Here is an 18,456-nt window from a genome sequence, read left to right as displayed (position 1 = left end):
TTTAAGAAATATCGATATATTTTCATACGCGATATAAGATGAGACATTATCGTTTATATTGATATAGTCTATGTCGCGTTACAATCATACTTGTACATCCACCAGTTCACCTTTCTCATCTCCCAGTTTGTCTGCACAGCTTCACACTGCCCCGCCTCTCTCCCTCACCGCTTCACCTGTAAATCCTGCAGGAAGCAGCAGCATGGCAGTGTTGCCAACTCAGCGACTTTGTCGCCAGATTTAGCAGCTTTTCAGACCCCACTGGCGACTTTTTTTTCTCAAAAAAGTGACTAGCGACAAATTTAGTGACTTTTTCCGGTGACGTCGGCCACTTTTGGAAACCTGAAATCCTCCGTGTCGCCGTGTTTTGTGTACATACAGCCTTTGTACTTCGTACTACACTTCAGCATCGCCAAGAGGGCTCGTGATGCAGCTGGCAGACACGTAGACGCCGCATTGAGCGGGTGGGCCCGTTAATGTGATGTTAGCGCATATGTCTATGGATTTACTGATCTGGCTGGAACCCTGCTGACTGAAGGATGGAGTTTTGTTCATTCAGTCTGTTTTTGTTATTTGCACAGAGTACTGGATGTACTGGAGTACACACAGGAAGAAGCACTTTGGTGAAGTCTACTTCACTGCAGACTGGCTTTTTAAAGAATAAGTCAGCCTTTTGCTATTTTTGCTCTGTTTACATTTTAATAGCACAGCTGTGAGTCTTTTGTTGTGGAGGAAAAAAAGCATTAATTTATTTGAGGAGCGTTATTATTTAAATATGCCAACAGTTTATTTTTGAGCAATTTCTCATGTACATCTACAGCTGAATGTTAATAAAAGGGCTCGTGTGACATTTGGGACACGGAGCTTTGACTCATAAGTACCTTTTTGTTTATACCTTTGGGAAGAAAAAATATCGAGATATATATCGTATATCGCCATTCAGCTAAAAAAATATCAAGATATTGTTTTTAGTTCATATCGCCCAGCCCTAGTCTTGTCTTGATAATTAGTAGGCATATTTGGACAGATATCAGCTGAACAGGTAATTATGAATTAAGTTATAAAGCCTGCCTGGTTTTTTTGTGTGAAAAATGGAAATGGTAAGGTAACAGAAATCCTGTTGATTTCAGCTTGAAATAACGTTGCTAACATGCAGATGTAATGATGATTACTAAAAATTTCTGGCCCAAGTAAATGATCAGTCTGTATTTAATCTTCACAGGACAAGGTGATAAACATGTGGATCATTTTAAGCAAAGCTGCAGCCTTTAGCACTTTTAATAGAACACTATCAACGTGCTGTCCACATGCAACCAAGTGGGGTATTTCACTGCAGTTACAGAAACTAGGACATAACAGATCCACTTCCTCAATGAAACATCTCTCTCAGACTCAGCAGAGAGATGGACTTCTGATTTCCCATGGTCAGTCAGTCAGTCAGGGATCAGTCAGGCTCAACATTTCACAAATGTAGCAGAAGAACACTAGAAATAACGCACACTATATAAATACATTTTTTTGTTTTTCTGCTACATTTCAGTGCTGTGTCACGTTATGTTATCTGTTCTCCTGCAGTGACAAACAAAACTGACATGCAAAAGATACACATTACACACATTTATGAGTACAGATGGCCATTTCTGTAGTTATTTTGTATGTTAAAATAAATCATTTGTTATTAATTCTTATCATAGAATATATTTTTCCCTTGTTTTGAATATGCTACTACAGCCAGAAGCCAGAAGATACAAGTAATAACCTTGTTATTACTACTAGTGATGTGTGCGACTAGTTGACTAAGTGCTTAAATGTTGCTGCTTTTGCTATTTGGCACAAGAAATACTAGTCGGTTCAATGCATTTTGTTAATGTACAATAGCAGTTACGATTCAAAGATATTACAATGCCATCAGTCACTACCCAGGCCTGCAGCCCCCACAGATGGGCCCAACAGACCCCCCCCCAAAATCTGCAGACTAATCTGCCACTGCATGTCTTTGCAACACTATCCACGCTGCAAAGTGCCGCGCAATATTTAAAACATGATCCAAAGACATGCACTTACTGGAGTGAGGTTAATTGGCTACTCTAAATTGCCCACAGGTGTGAATGTGAGTGTGGATGTTGTCTGTCTCTCTGTGTTGGCCCTGCAACAGGCTGGCAACCTGTACAGGGTGTACCCTGCCTCTCGCCCTATGTCAGCTGGGATAGGCTCTTTTAGACTAGTCAAATTATTTTCTCCTGTTTAAGCGACTAACAAAATAGTCGTCATGAATATCTACAATTACCTCCACCAAGGAGGTAATGTTTTTGGTAGCGTTTGTGTGCATCTATCATTTTGTCCAGAAACACGGTTAAAAAAAAATCCATCCGTTTTCTTCTTCTTGTCCAATTCTGGGGGGTTGCAGCCTATCCCAGCTGCCATAGGGTGAGAGGTGGGGTACACCCCAGACAGGTCTCAAATCTGTTGCAGGGCTAACACAGGGAGACAACCACTCATATTCAACCGATGGGCAATTGAGAATTACCAATTAACCCAACCCCGCTGACTGAATGGCTTTGGACTGTGGGAGGAAACTGGAGTTCCCAGAGAGAACTGCATGGGTTCTCTCCAGGAAGAACGTGCAAACTCCACACAGAAAGGCCCCGGCCAGATGCTGGATTCAAACCCAGGACCTTATTCCTGTGAGGAAACAGTGCTAAGCACCAGACTGCCCGAATCCATCCATCTAGCTACAAGTGAGAAAAAGCCTCTTAATTCAGAAACTATGATTCTTACAAGTGTGGTGTGTAATGTCAACATATAGAAAGTTCTGTATAAAGATTTAAAAATGTCACATTTGACCTCTGACCTCACTTTTACATTTCACATCCACCTTTCTTTCAAGTTGACCCCAAAATGTGTTTTATCTTTAACCCTTTTACTCCGAATGCATCTGCTGTGGCACAACATACTTCAAAAGTGCCGCCGTTTGCAGACCTCTGGTAACAAATACCCCTATATGGCTGCGAAGTACAATTTCTGAGCTTTCAGGAACCGTTTGAATTTTCCCGATAGGACAAACGGTCACAGAGTTACGGTAAAAAGACTCCACGCTGATATGCTACGTCTTAACAGCTGTTTGCAGCTAGTAAGGGCAGGAAACCGGTGCCGTTAAAGGTGTGAAAGGTATAAAGGTGAAAGTGTTGCCAAGAGAAAGAATGAATCCACATAAAATAAAAAATGTCGCGTGTATTAAAATTAATTTCAAGAGGGCAAATAAAAGCCTGCACTTGTTTTTACTGCACCACAAACTTCTTAAAGTACATTTAAATAAATAAATTAAAAAAAAAACTAAATGAATATGCACAAAATACAATACTGTTCCCTTAAAAATACTGCCCAGAGTGAGCTGTTCTGGCGGAGGTTTCTTGTTACTGCTACGGCCATCAGAAAGTTGTGTGGAAAAAGAAGGCCAGTGCAAACTCTGGCATGCTAAGCTAGCATATCACCTGCTTTTGGCCTTCATGACTTTATTGGATACTGCAACAGTGAAGAGTAGACTGGAAAGCAAAGAGAAAGAGCAGCGAGTCGGACTCGAACCCGGGCCTCTGACTGAATTTGAATGCATCATTGTGATGGCAAACTTAATTTTTTTTTTTTTTTTAAGCAGGAGAATTCCCTAAACAGCCAACAGTTTATCTCACCAACGCTTTTTCTAACTTGCATTCAGATTAAGACGCATTTTTGTTATTCTCTCTATACAAATAGAGACAAATAAAGCTCTTAAATAAAGCTCTTTTATACCTGAGCTCCTGTGCAAGAAGCAGAGCAGAGCTTCCTCTCATGCTGCAGCACAAACACATCCCGCTCTTAGTGACAGGGAGAGGTAAATGTCCAGCAGAGTGGTTACACTTCACTAGTCTATGTGGACAATGCTAACTACCACAAGCACATAAATACCACAGCGCTGTGCTGCTGTGGGTATGGCTAAACTAATTCATGTAAAACTGAGCTGAGCCTGAATATCTCCACACTGACAGACTGAATCAGCAATGTTTACGTTCAAGGGATGAAATAATGAGGTTTAATGAGTGAAAGTAAGTTTAGCCTGGGTGGGTACAGGTCACCTGAGCTCCTAATGAACAAATATCCAGGAGTGAAATTTACTGAATAAATACAGGAATATGTGCAGTTTGTGCTATTCACCTTTGTCCTAATAAGAAATTCCCAGCTGCCTATCTGCCTTACCTTTTATGTTAGTTTTGTCTGCACAGCTTCAATCTAAACTTGAAGCACAAGAAGAGGATAGTGAACCTTTTTGCTTTGCTTCTTGGAGCACCAAACAAGATGCAGAATAATCTCTCTACATGTTAATCTTTGAGTTTTACTCTTTGGGCATCAAATGGCAGATATCAAAAGGAAGAGATGCCCCATACCTGCAGACAGCTGCCATAATACTCTTGTTGGTACTGTCACTGTTGTTGGAAAAACCAACAAACTAATCCAGTCCACAATGCAAGCCACATTCTACTAGTTTTTATAAAGACTAATTTAATCTCATATTTACCACTCACAGACTCACTTTAAATAAAGAAACAAGATAATATTAATTTAAAAATAAAAACTATATATCTAAGAATCATTGCTTTGTCTTCAGGGAAGCTCAAAGACTCTGAACTTTGGAAATTTAAAGATAATTTAATCTTTAACTTGGGATGACACTGAAAGGAATAAAATTCCCTGTAGGGAGTTAGAAAGGCATGCTTTGCTGCATTTATGATAAAAGACGTTCTCTCCGCTCATTTACTGTGTAACAGTTCTTTTTTAAAAGCCATAACTGATCCTAGATTAGTGTTTCCATTACACATTCACCTAACAAGCAAGAGATCCCCGGTTGGATCCTGATATGAGACATAAATCCCTCTGGGGTTGCGTCAGGAAGGGCATCCGGTGTAAAAATCTGACACATCAAACGTGCAGAACTACCTGTTGTGGTGACTCCTTGTGAATAAGGGAGCAGCTGAAAGTCGCTTCTATAACTGATGCTAGATTAGCTCTCATAAAGGTATCTAAGTTGGGTAAAGCTCACTGGCTTGAGCAGGCAACCCATTTGCTGTATGGCTTAAGGGTTCGAATCCCCCGCTCTCTCTCCCAGCTTCCCTGTCCATTCTCAAACTGTGATGTCGTAATAAAGGCTAAAAAGCCCACGAAAATCCAAGTCAGTGTGTGTGCCCGTAGCAGCTAACGGCATCAAACCAAGTGGATGTTAATTCGATTCCTTGTTTGGTACATCAGCAATGCAAAAACTCCTAACTGGCCGCTTTTCCACCGACGGGGTTCCGGTGCTGGTGCCAGTACCTGAACCGTTCAGCAGTTTATTCACCGCGAATGCACTCAGTGCTCGGCCGTAAAACGGGTTCAACTCAGGCCCCGCAAGCTAGCTGGTCTCAAACCAAGAACGAGTGATGAAAACGGCAGAAGGGCGTGACTCTGCCATTTCAACATCAAGTTTTCTTACTGCTATTTCACTGCGTGGTGTGTATTACAGGAGAAAAGTGAAGCGAATTAGGTTGGGCTCTAAGGCTGAACTTGCTGCTTTGTATCAGTTCACATCACAGATAAAAGGACACAAAGTGTGTACTTGTCGTCTTGCTCTAATCGCTGTCTGTGTTTCCCTCTGTGCTGCACACAGATGCTGCAGTAGTTTGGTTTGGACCGTAAAACGTGTTCGCAGCACGAGAAAGGGGAGCGTGTTCTCCCACGTTCATGACCTTCGGCTTCCGTGTCCAGATGAGGACCCGCCCACACTCATACGTAAAGGAGCAGTTCACAGAAACGCGGGCTTGTTCTTAAGTGTTTCGGCGGTTCACTGAAACAGACACCAGCACTGGCACGAGCACCGGCACCTCGGAAAAGTAGCAACAGAGACGGTGAGTTAACCCCAAAGTTTAAAACATCCATCCTAGTTTACCCTGTAAACTTAAATTGGTCATAATGAGTCATTAATAAGAACAACAGCAACAAAAGAGTCGCCAATTATTGGTGATAATACAGTTTTAAACACAAATCCACATTTTCAAAGCAGTGTTAATAAGAGTTGTGTCTCAGTTTGCCAAGAATTAATCTTACAGCTTGTATGAATTCAGATACCATGTTAATAATTCAACTATCCTATAACTGCTCACACCTGCACAGAGGTGTGCAGGTTAACCCAACAGTTCAGGAGTGCAATAAATCTAAGCGATGCCCCTTATCAGCCTTTGTTGGTACTTGTAAATCTCTGCTAATTTATAGTTGAGCCCATTATGAAGGCTGCTGTTATAGTTCTTCAGATCTGCTGTATTGCTGCCTCGCTGTGTGCAGATTAATCAACTGAGACAAATACATTTCACAATAATCTTGCCAAAGTAATTTTAGGTCTTTAAAGGATTTTGTGCAGACAGACAGGGATCTGTGCAGCATCATTCTTGGCATGGCTCCAAGAGGAGTGTTTCAGAGATATTTGTGTTTTAAGCTTTCCTTTTACTGGTGGGAGTAAAGACAGAGGTGCACAACACAACATACCAAAGGCGCAAACCACAACACAAAGAGTGAGAAATCTACAGCTGCTGGTGGTCAATGCCAAGTGGGTCAACACAGGCAAAATGTAGTCTAACAAGTACAAGTGTGTACAAGTGTACACAAAATGCTGTGCAAGTGGAACCTCGCTGGTTCAAAACCATGAGTTTCTCCATCACTTGCTGCTGGTCATATAAAGGATGCAGAATGTGGCAAAACTCAGAAATCCCTAGATTATAACAGCTTTCTGGTAGCTGTGCACCTTACAGGTGTTAACAGTTTTACATAATAAACTGCACCCCAATCATCATTTTTTCACGCTAGGCTGTAAAAAAAAATCTGAGCATGTCTGAGTCTGTCAGACTGGCTAAAGAGAAAATTTTAGAGTGCAGCTGTCTGTCACGCCTTAGGGGACACTTTTTTTTTTAAGTACAGGACTGTCTCTTGTTAAAAGTCTTTCCCCAATTAGGGAATTAGGAGCTGTGCCCACAGGATGTGCTGAAAGTTTCTGTTTTATAGAGAAGTCCTTTATGCAAAACTTTTTTCCTGCTCTGCTTATGGTGTGCATGGTTAAGACAGCCCCCCCCCAACATAACTGTGCTCGTTAATGTCACACAGCCACTCAAAATCAAGAACTAGTGGGGGCTATAGATATCTTCACTAAATAATGGCAGAGTGGAAGAATATGACTGGATGGATGGAAAGTAATCCTGGCAGTCAATAAAAAGCCAATAATTTCTGATTTGGCTTTGAAGAAGTTTTATGAGCACTTTAAAAATGAGAGCCAGCACAAAGACCGCTGCCTGTGGAACCAGCAGCCTCTCAGAAAAATGTGTTGAATCATGACAACAAACCCTCTGAGATGTCAGATGTTTTGTTGTGTCATAATTGTTGATCATGTTTATTATTTGTCAATTTTACAATATTACACTGATAAAAATCTAAACCATGTGCTAGCCTGTCTTGTGTGTCAGGAACACCACCATCAAATCTAACTTAAGCTCTACAGGCCACGTCGAAACTATTTCAAATTAAATGTGTGCAAGTTTTTCTTCATCTGAACTTGTTTCAATAAGAAGTGACAGCCCTAATTTCTCATTAAAATCAGCACCTGAAATAAGCAGCTTAAACTAAAAGCCTCAATGACTTTTACAGATGGTATCATGAAAAAGAAATTTACTGCATGTACAGAAGACATAATTACTACTGCTTTACCAAGGCACAGGTTTTGAACTGTGAAACAAACAACCCTCAGGGTCAGATAAAATAAATGCCATACTAATGTTATTATAACAATAACGCTCTCTTGAATTACAAATTTTGCCCAACAATTCAAACTGTTACAAGAAATAAAATTCTTAGACCACTATATTTATCACATCCAAAAATCGAGTCTTCAGTGCCCATTGTGCTGTAAAGAAAAACACTGGAAATGTGTATTTAATATTAAGGCACCAGTACAGTTTAACTGTCCACCAACCTAAAGGTGAACAGTTAATAAACTACTAATGGCAACTTGTCTGATCGTCTCCTCACAACTCCTGCATTTAAAGCCAAAGCTAACACATTTCTGTCTACCTCCACCGACATCCAGCATGAATGGTAAACAAACTGATTCTTATATAAAGATTTTTTTACTTTACATGAGCACTCAAAGCACTTTATACAGCATGTCTCCTTCACCCATTCATAAGAGCACTTTCTGTCTAACATTCACACACACAATCACACTGATTAAGGATACTTTGGCATGCAGACTGGAGCAGCCAGGGATCGAACCACCAACCTTCCGATTAGTAGATGACCTGCTCTACCCCGTGAGCCACAGCCACCCCAATAGTTTCATTATTTATATAAAATTAAGCAACACAGAAAATGGACTTTAACTACACCCAACACAAATATCATCATCAAATAACTCCTCAAGAAAATGAACAAGACTCCACCTCCAACTTCCAAAACAATTAAAGAGTTCAAAGCCAACATCGACCAACGCAAGACAGCCAGAACAGCAACAGCTGTGCATCTCTGGGTGTGTGGGAATAAATTCAGTTTAAATTATTTTAGTCTTCTTCCATCTTCCTTGTGAAACAACCCATACTCCTACCTAAGCTGGTTAGGGATTCTCTTATCTCTTTGTAACTCTCGCCACCCCATCCTCCTGCTTCACTTTCAGTGCTTTGGGGGAGCTGGGAGAGCTGCTGAGGGAAGGGGAAACAGGTGTTATTCACAGGTAACAAAAGGCATAGAAACACCAAGAGAACAACAGTTCCTTTAGAGTGCAAACAGGACAAAGAAATACATCATTGGAGGACTTATGTTGAAGGCTGGTGTCCTGAACTCAAACTGTCAGGCCCCAAATTTGAATAATTTGCATGCACTACTACAAAATCATTTTTTAAGAAGAAAACTCTTTTGTTGCTTAAGCACCTCATAATAAGGTCAGCTTTAAGCAACGAAGTTCACAGAACTGTCCGGTGATCGTTGATCATGTTTTTCTTCACAAGACTTTTTAACAGACACTCTGTGCAGGACACCAGCCAAGAAAGACCCGTGCTGGGAAAACAGACAAATCCCACTTTTCCACACTTTAAAGGGTTAAACTGACCTTCAGCTCTTAAAATTTATGTGCACATAAAATTAAGTAAAGAGTGGCAGCCTGTTACCAAATGACAGTTTGCACTGCAGTTGGGTTTGAACAGATTTTTGGACTGAGCACTATAAAAATAACGTGTTTGTGTTGATTTTATTCAAAGGATTATTATTGCAGGGTCTTTACCTTAGAATATAAAGTGCCTTGAGGCGACTATTTGTTGTGATTTGGTGCTATATAAATCAAACTGAAATGAATTAATAGCTGCTCAAGCTGCAGCATCTCATTTTCTGGAGGGATCCTTAAGAGACACGATGTTGTGTCCTGCCTACATGTTATCACATTAAGGTCCACTCATCATGACACGTTATCTGACAACAGGCACAGCTACTAAGATATCACAGTTACTGTTGAAGGAGCAGAGCGAGGCTTTTGTTGGTGTTTGTTTGTATCACGGTGTATTATGTGGGAAATTTTTCAGACCCCCCCCACATCAAAGCAAAGTTGTCCATACATTCATCAGCAGTATGATATACTTAAATATCTAATTTGGTCGCATCCCACAGTGTAACTCACTATTTCCATGGCAACGTTACACTCAATTTCCCACACAAAGTATTCAAGCTCATACTAAGTGCACAGAAATGCCACAACAGGACAGACAAATTCGCCAAAATGTATCCTTTAATTTAGCTAGATTAATAACCACCATAACCTTTATTAAACTATTAAGAGATTGTTTTATCCTACTTCTAACTGGACAGAAATGAGGGAGCTGTCCTAGAATAATCTTCTAACACTAGTCTTTCATTTCTAGTCTCTCTGTGAGGACGCCATGAGGCGTCCCAGATGGAGCAGTGGTTTTCATCAGCTGTGACACACACTGATGTATATAACACCTATTTCCATTCTTGACCACAGTTAGTTTCCAGCACTGAAAAATGTAGCCAACATGAAAGCCTAAATTTTTTTTTTCCATATTAGACACTGCTGGTAACCATTATGGGGGAAAAAAAATCCATCATGGTCGCCCCCATTGTGGCTGCAAAAAGACCTCTGATCCTATAGAAGTCTATGGGAAAACTGCCCACTGTACTGACCTCTGCAAACACTCTCCTGATGGGTTTATGTCTCAGTTGCTCATTTCGGATGATACTGAACTTAAACATACTTGTTCGTTCTGTAAAATCTGGTCATTGTAAGAGAAAGGATTATCCATGGTATACTCAACTTGTGATTGACAAGTTGTTGTTAGCCAGTGAGCACGTGGCTTCACAGTCAGATCCTCCCCTGGCTCGTCATAGCTGGTTTGAAAATCCAAGATGGTGAAAAACACTCATTTTTAGCCACGTTTCCATACGGAACAACTTGGTGCGGGTTGACACAGTCAACCAAACTCGGCACGGTCGTGTTGTGTTTCTGTTGCAATTGAGGACCACCACGATGTGGGTGGAGTCGATATAGCAGCCCGGGCAGTAGTCTCATGACGTAACTCGTATGCGACTTCAAAACCAGCGAGTGACGTCACAGTGGGAAGTCTGAATCTGACTTAATCGGTCTCTGACACAGAATATGTTTTAGCATGATGTTTTGCATCTGTTTTATTTAGAATTGTAATTTGTTTGCTTAAGGCATACAGCAGTTTCTCCTGTATTACAAGAAGAACTACAGCCAGTGTGTACTGAGATTTGAGTTCAACAGCATTGCTGTTGGCTGCTATTGTGCTACAATACTAGCTAAATGTTAAACAGCAGAACACATTATACACAGTAACATCTGACGATAGATACAACTGGATCAATTCATAATGGAAATCTGTCATCTCAAACTTGAGAGTCTCAACAATGATTTCAAAACAGCAATAAAAAGATCACATTAGAATAACTGAGATGAGTTACAAAGCAAACATATTTGATCAAAGCACTGACGCTGGATTTCATTTTGCTGCCTGAGTTTCAGAGTCTGTGCACACTGGCTCACTGCTCGCTGGATGAAGTTACTGTCAAAGCTATCAGTAACACCGTTGAATTTTCATTTTTATTCTATTGCTATAACGAAATCTAAGAGATTTATAGACTTGGTGAAAAAAATCTCTCTTCAAACTAGAAAATGTTTTGGAGGAATTTGATTTACCAACAGCCTAGCTTATAAATTAACTTTAAGCAGCAACAACCACTGTTAATATGTAGACATGCAAGTTCTAACATTAACTGAAACCGAGAACATGGGAAAAAACTCGATGTGCCCTGGTTGTGACAAACCGTGCCCAGTTACTTTCTATATACTCAAAATATTAACTGGTACTTTACTGTGATTAAAAAAATTATTTTGTCTAATTATAGCAAACTATAAAGCAACTAAATAACTTGCTAAAACCTATTTATTAGTGTCTGACTTTGCTGATACTCCCTGTCAAACCGGGATGCAGTCATGAAAGTCCCACTGCAGCCCTCTGCCTCATATCTCCAACACATCAATCAATAAACTAATTTCTACTGCATTAAAAAAAAAAAAAAAAAAAATCACTGGCCTAGTAGCCATGTGATAGGCACTGCTCATGGTACAGCATGGTAGAAGTGTCCCACGTGGCCTCAGAATTACCAAAAACATTCAGGATTAAATGTATCATCATAACATGTTTTGGCTTGCTCTTTCTTCTCATCTAAAATTACATCCACTAAGCAAACAATGCTTTCTCGTTGCTTGTAAATGTGTAACCTAGAGCCTCGAGGCTGATGAGAAATATTAAGATGTACCTGAAGGGCAACAAATGGTTTATTTTTAATTAGGTAATACAGTTTTCTTGGGCATTTATTAACCTGTGATATTATTAAAAGCTTATTCAAACACTGCACAGTCTTATAGAAGAGTACATGATTTGGATTTAAAAATATTTCTACTTGCTGCAAAGTATCCAAAGAAGTAAATACAGTGTCAAAAACACAGCTGCGTTTATGTAACCCTCCACTTCTTGTGGTGGATCCAGTAAATAGCAGAAGACACACACAAAACAGCTTCTTTTGACTGCTCCCTTACCCTTACAGGGTAATTTGGCAGATTTATATTCCATATGTCCTTGCTGACACAACTCTCCCAGGGATGTGTGTTAGGGTTACCCACTACACTGACAAACAGCAGCTTATTAAAGGTGAAAGGGCATACAGCCACTTCCACTGTCATTTTAGTAACAGTCAACATTTCTATTTTAAATTTTATTCTTTTAAAATTCCAGTAACCACATATTGTTTTTAATTTTTAAATGTTTGTTTTGGTTTTTTTTGCATTTTTGGCCACAGCGGCTTTTATCGGCAGTGGAGAGAGACAGGAAATGGGGGAAAGATACAGGGGAAGACACGCGAGCAAGCTGGCGACAGGCCGGGACTCGAGCCCGCGCCGCCCACACCACGGCATATGTATGTGGTCACCGGCTTCACCACTAAGCCACCCGGGCGCCCCCAAATATTGTTTTTAAATCATGGAGCACAGCAGAATGCATCCTGAAACTGAAAATATGTTGAAAATAACTATATAAATATAAATAAATAAACTGTTCCACCATTTGATTACCATCTTCTGACATATTCCCCTGATAACAGCCTTTAGTCGGCTGAGACCTGAATTGTGACGGATTAAAAAACATTTTGGGGCCTACTCTACTTCGAGAGTAATGCAACATAGATTTAAACCTCAAAACTTGAATAATTTTGGTTGCTAGACCACGAATATATTTATATGTATCCAGTTCACTGTAATAGTCAAGTCTTTATTACATTACCTGCCTCAGCCCTTAACACTGAATACTTACTTTTATAGCCTTTATTCCGGACTTGGTAATCTGAGTCATCTTGGCCTTGGAGATGGGCGGCTTGTACTCATTCAAGGAGTACAGCTGAAATATGAAAGAAGCCAGAAAACAGCTTATTTAATAAAACAATTAAATCACGATTACATAAAAAACGTTAAAAGTCACCCAACAACTTTCTAAGCAATCATTCTCCTCTCTTTATTACAAGCTCTGATCAGGAATCTGCAGAGTCTTAATTTCGGATATGTTGGTGCTCGGAGACATCAGATTCACAATAAAGCGGAGCCGTGGGCTTGCCTGTGACTCAGGGCTTTTACCACCATTAAAACAACCTGTCGCAGTTGAAATGCGGTGGACAGTAAAATCTAATTCTTAACAGCATTAAATATGGCTGTTATTCACAGTGGTCATCATGCTAAAGCACAGAGTTCGTGTTATGTAGACAAATGACGGCTGTGCTCTTCTCGGAGGCTTCAGAAAGCTAATGCTAATCCTAACAGTGTGGATATGAACGGACATTTCATTACTTATAGTCTATACACCAGGAAGCCAGCTCTAATCTGGGGAGAACTGAGTGGCAATACTTTTTTTTTTCTCCCCCAAACTGAATGAGGGCTATTTTGTACACGTTCATATCAGACCGTTAGCTCACAGCTATCACGCAGCTCAAGCGGTTTTGCTAATTTGGAGCTAGCTAGCCTTACTAGCAGGGCAACGTTTGCTCACAGAATTTAACCCGGTGCTACCAAACGCCCTCTCCTCTCATATGTCGTGTGGACAGTGTGCATGAACTACACACTCAATGACTTCACGTTCCCGCTGCAGTGCTATGCACAAACAGCGGCCTTGTCAAATGCTATTCTCCCCTCTACTGGATGCTAATGTTAGCCGACTAGCTACCGCGAATATGAATTGGACAATATATCCTCAATTTACTCAGATCTTTTTACAAGAGTCTCTAACAAACCTCATTGTTAAAGGCTTTGACGGCCTCCATAGTGTTGTATTTCTGCTGGCAGACCACAGTAAATATTTACAGACGTCTCCTCGATAACCGGTTAGAGGGGTGCATGCCCGACGTTTGCTGAGATGGAGGAGACTGCCAATATGGCGCATAACCTCGATGGGGAATCTGAAGAGAAACCGGCGACTCCTAGCGTCAACAGGCCGTATCGAGCGCACTTTCTGTGGATAATGTACACACCACAAGGCTCTCACAATATTACACTGCTCAAAAATGAATGGAACACTTTATTCAGAGTAAAATATTAAGTCAGGTAAACCTCTGGGATATTGGATGCTCTAGCATGTGATTTGGTGATGCTGTTCCAGATACTAACGTCATGCTATAAAGACATCAGTTGCTCTGTCTGTACTTTTCTGTGACTTTCTCGTGAATACATATTTCTGCTTATTTTAATCAACACCTTCTGCTGTCTTGCACCATGTTATACACCAAAACAATGTCTTAGAAACAGGTCAAAGTCAGCAAACAGTAGTAAAATATAAAGAGATGGATAAAATCTGGTGAAAGCCAAGGAGAAAGAAACAGTCAAACCATGCAATTTATTTACAATCCGGTTGTTAAGTGACAACGTAGAATTCCATTTCCAGGTCCAAACTGTCACGTGATCAATATGCCGCAATGATGTGTCCCTGGTTGTTTCCGACTCGAAAAAAAACACACTCACCTGTGATTTTACCGATGTGAAAGAGAAGCGGAAATGGCTGCAGTTGATAAGGTATGGTACAAACTTCTTCCATAGTGAACAGTCACTGGTTATGCTATTGCTGTATATTTAGGGGCATTTGAACCCGGAAATGACGTCGGACTTAAAGCTCAAAAGAACAAATGTCATGTGACAATCTAATTTGCATATGGAATGTTTACCTTATTTGAAAATGTTACTTTGTTACATCATAAGAATCTTAGAATCCTCGCTTTCATGTTAAGCCTTTGATCTTTCATTCATTGTACATCCTGTATAATGACAATAAAGGCATTCTATTCTATTCTATTCTATAAGTCCAGAAGACAAACTTCAGGGGAACATTTTCAGCATTCAAAGGATTCTAACGAATAGAAGACGATGCCTCAGCAGGAGAAAAACAGAAAGATAGAAAACGATTTTAGGGAGACAATGTGTATTGGAGGACACCAGCACATAACAGACTTGCTGCACAATATCCGATATGTGAGACTTAGAATCATCAACGAGCTCGATACATCAGAGAGAGGAAATAAAGAGTTGCTAGCAATGTTTAACGACACCATGCTAAAAACTGAAGAAACGCTTAGAGAAAAGCTTGAACAGGACACTAAACACACAGGGGTGCAGTGCAACCTCCATGAAGTGGAAGTGACACACAGTAAGGTGAAGTGCAAACCTCATGGCATAGAGAAAGAAAATGAAGACTTGAAAGCAATGCTTGATGCAGCCCTGCTAAAAAATGAAGAAATGCTTACAGAAAAGAAAGAACAGGAAACTAAACACATAGAGGTGCGGTGCAAGTTCTATAAACTGCAAGCAATACACAAAGAGGTGCAGTGCAAACTTCAGGACACAAAGAAAAACCACGAAGTCTCAAAAGCGAAGCTTGAAGAAGCCCTGCTAAAAAATAAACAAATGCTTACAGAAAAGAAAAAACAGGAAACTAAACACACAAAGTTGCAGTGCAAGCTAAATAAACTGGAAGCTAAACATAGAGAGGTGGAGTCCAAACTTCACGACACCGAGGAAAAAAATGAAGGCTTGCAGGCAATGCTTGATGAAGCCTGTCAAAAAAATGAAGAACAGAAACACATGAAGTTACAGTGCATACCCTATGAATCAGAAGTGAAGCACAGTGAGGTGCAGTGGCAACAAGAATATGAAGCCTTGAAAGCGATGCTTGATGCAGCTCTACTACAAAATGAAGAAATGTTTAGAGAAAAGAAAACACAGGAAATAAAATACATACAGGTAGAGTGCAAGCTCTCTGAAGTGGAAGCATTATACGGAGAGATGCAGTCCAATTATTTCAACACCAAGAAAAAAATTAATGACTTGCAGGCAATGCTTGATGCAGCCCTGCTAAAAAATGAAGAAATGCTTAAAGAAAAGAAAAAAGGGGAAGCTAATCACATAGAGGTGCAGTGCAAGTTCTATAAACTGCAAGCAATACACAAAGACGTGCAGTGCAAACTTCAGGACACAAAGAAAAACCACGAAGTCTCAAAAGCGAAGCTTGAAGAAGCCCTGCTAAAAAATAAACAAATGCTTACAGAAAAGAAAAAACAGTACATTAAATACACAGAGGTGCAGTGCAAGCTCCAGAAACTGCAAGCAACACACAGAAAGGTGCAGTGCAACCTTCAGGACAAAAAGACAAAACATGAAGCCTCTAAAGCGAAGCTTCATGAAGCCCCGCTAAAAAATAAACAACTGCATACAGAAAAGAAAAAACAGGAAGCTAAACAGTGCAAACCCAATGAACCAGAAGTGAAGCACAGAGAGGTGCAGTGCGAATTGCCCTATAAACCAGAAGTGAAGCACAGAGAGGTGCAGTGCGAATTGCCCTATAAACCAGAAGTGAAGCACAGAGAGGTGCAGTGCGAATTGCACTATAAACCAGAAGTGAAGCACAGAGAGGTGCAGTGCGAATTGCACTATAAACCAGAAGTGAAGCACAGAGAGATGCAGTGCGAATTGCCCTATAAACCAGAAGTGAAGCACAGAGAGGTGCAGTGCGAATTGCCCTATAAACCAGAAGTGAAGCACAGAGAGGTGCAGTGTAAACATCACGACACAGAGAAAAAAAATGAAGGGTTGCAAGCGAAGGTTGATGAAGCCCTGCAGAAACATGGAGAAATGCTTAAAGTGAAGGAACAACTAAAAGAAATGCAGAGAGAGAGGCAGCATATTGTCCAAGACTTTGAGAGAGAAAAGACAGAATTGAAACTATTTAATCACACACTCACTGACAAGTGCAATAAAATGGAGGAAGACAAAGATTTGGAGAAAGAATGTGCAGAGATGCACTGCAAGATCCAAGAAATGATGAGAGAAAATGCAGAACTGCAAAATATCTATAACAATGTTCAGCACAGAAACACTGAAATGCACGAGGAGCTGCAACAACAGGAGAAAACACATAAAGACATGCAGTGCAAGCTTCAAGAAATGCAGAGGAGAAATCAAGAGTTACAAGACATGTATGGCAAACTGCAGCAAAGCAATAAAGTCACGCGTGAGGCACAGAAAGAGAAATATAAAAAACTAAAACAAAAGCATGCAGGAAAGCAGCAAGAATTAGAAGAACTTGAGAAAAAGTGCAAGAACCTTGAGAAGAATAATGCAGAAAATATGAGTGAACTGAAAAAACTTATATTAGAGAACAAGGATCTGCAAGAACGCTGCCAGAAAAAGGAAAAGCCCTACTGGTTTTTCTGGAAAACATCTACATGAAAATCATGTTTTCCCATTATAACTCTGCTGCTTCTTCAGTGCTACGTGGACAAAACTAGCCTTGTCTTCCTCCATCTTTAATCCTCTCAGCCTTCCTCTACCCATCCTCTACATGCCTTTCTTCTTCCTCCCCTCCCTTCTTCTATCTCACTTCTTTTTCTTTTCCTTTCAACCCCCAAACCGGTCTTGACAGATGACTGCCCCTCCCTGAGCCTGGTTCTCTCGGAGGTTTCTTCCTATCTAAAGGGAGTTTTTCCTCCCAACTGTTGCCTAGTGCTTGCTCATCAGGGAATGTTGGGAGTTTCTCTTCTCTATCTCTTTCCTCTTTTCCATCCCTTTCTTTTCACCTCTTTTCTCTCTGTCTCCCGCCAGAGAGGTCTCCCGCCTGGAGAACTGGTGCCAGGAGAACCACCTCCTGCTCAACGTCAGCAAAACAAAGGAACTGATCGTGGACTTCAGCAGGAAGCAGCAGAGGGACTACCATCCACTTGTCATCAGTGGTGCTGAGGTGGAAAGAGTGGACACCTTCAAATACCTGGGAGTGACCATCTCACAGGACCTGTCCTGGACTCATCACATAAACATCACTGTGAAGAAGGCCAGACAGCGTCTCTACCTCCTCAGGCGGCTGAGAGACTTCAAGCTCCCACTCAAGGTGCTCAGGAACTTTTACACCTGCACCATTGAGAGCATCATGCGTGGGAGCATCACCACCTGGATGGGAAACTGCACCAAGCAGGACTTCATGGCCCTAAAAAGGGTGGTTCGTTCAGCTGAACGGACCATCAGAACCACCCTCCCCAACCTGCAGGACATTTACACCAAGCAGTGCAGGCTGAGGGCCATGAAGATCCTAAAACAGCCCAGCCACCCCGGACACTCTCTCTTCTCCCTGCTCCCATCAGGCCGGCGTTACCGCTGCCTGAGGGCTAAGACTGAAAGGTTGAAGAAGAGTTTTTACCCACAAGCCATCCGTCTGCTCAACTCTGAGCCCTAACTGGACCATTATTGCACAGTGTAAATATCATAATTTAAAAAGTGTGTATAGTGTATAGTATATAGAGTATAGT

General features: G+C 40.9%; 1 protein-coding gene across 3 annotated transcripts in view; it reads right to left on the bottom strand.

Annotated features, from left to right (window-relative positions):
- Positions 1–14,193, bottom strand: part of scaf8 (SR-related CTD-associated factor 8) — a 71,517-nt gene extending 57,324 nt beyond the window's left edge. For 2 of the 3 annotated variants that reach the window (XM_030718353.1, XM_030718354.1), the window contains exons 1-2: positions 13,906–14,193; positions 12,939–13,022 (exon numbers count right to left, since the gene is read on the bottom strand). In XM_030718353.1, the coding sequence (XP_030574213.1) occupies positions 12,939–13,022; positions 13,906–13,935 (114 nt within the window). In that variant the 5' untranslated portion in view covers positions 13,936–14,193. Of the gene's footprint in view, positions 1–8,647; positions 8,742–12,938; positions 13,023–13,905 lie in introns of those variants that run through there. The other variant, XM_030718355.1, reaches the window with a different exon arrangement.
- Positions 14,194–18,456: the final 4,263 nt, after the last annotated feature.

This window comes from Archocentrus centrarchus, chromosome 22 (assembly GCF_007364275.1).
Source record: "Archocentrus centrarchus isolate MPI-CPG fArcCen1 chromosome 22, fArcCen1, whole genome shotgun sequence".
NCBI lineage: Eukaryota > Metazoa > Chordata > Actinopteri > Cichliformes > Cichlidae > Archocentrus > Archocentrus centrarchus.
This window is presented reverse-complemented; position numbering and strand designations above follow the sequence as displayed.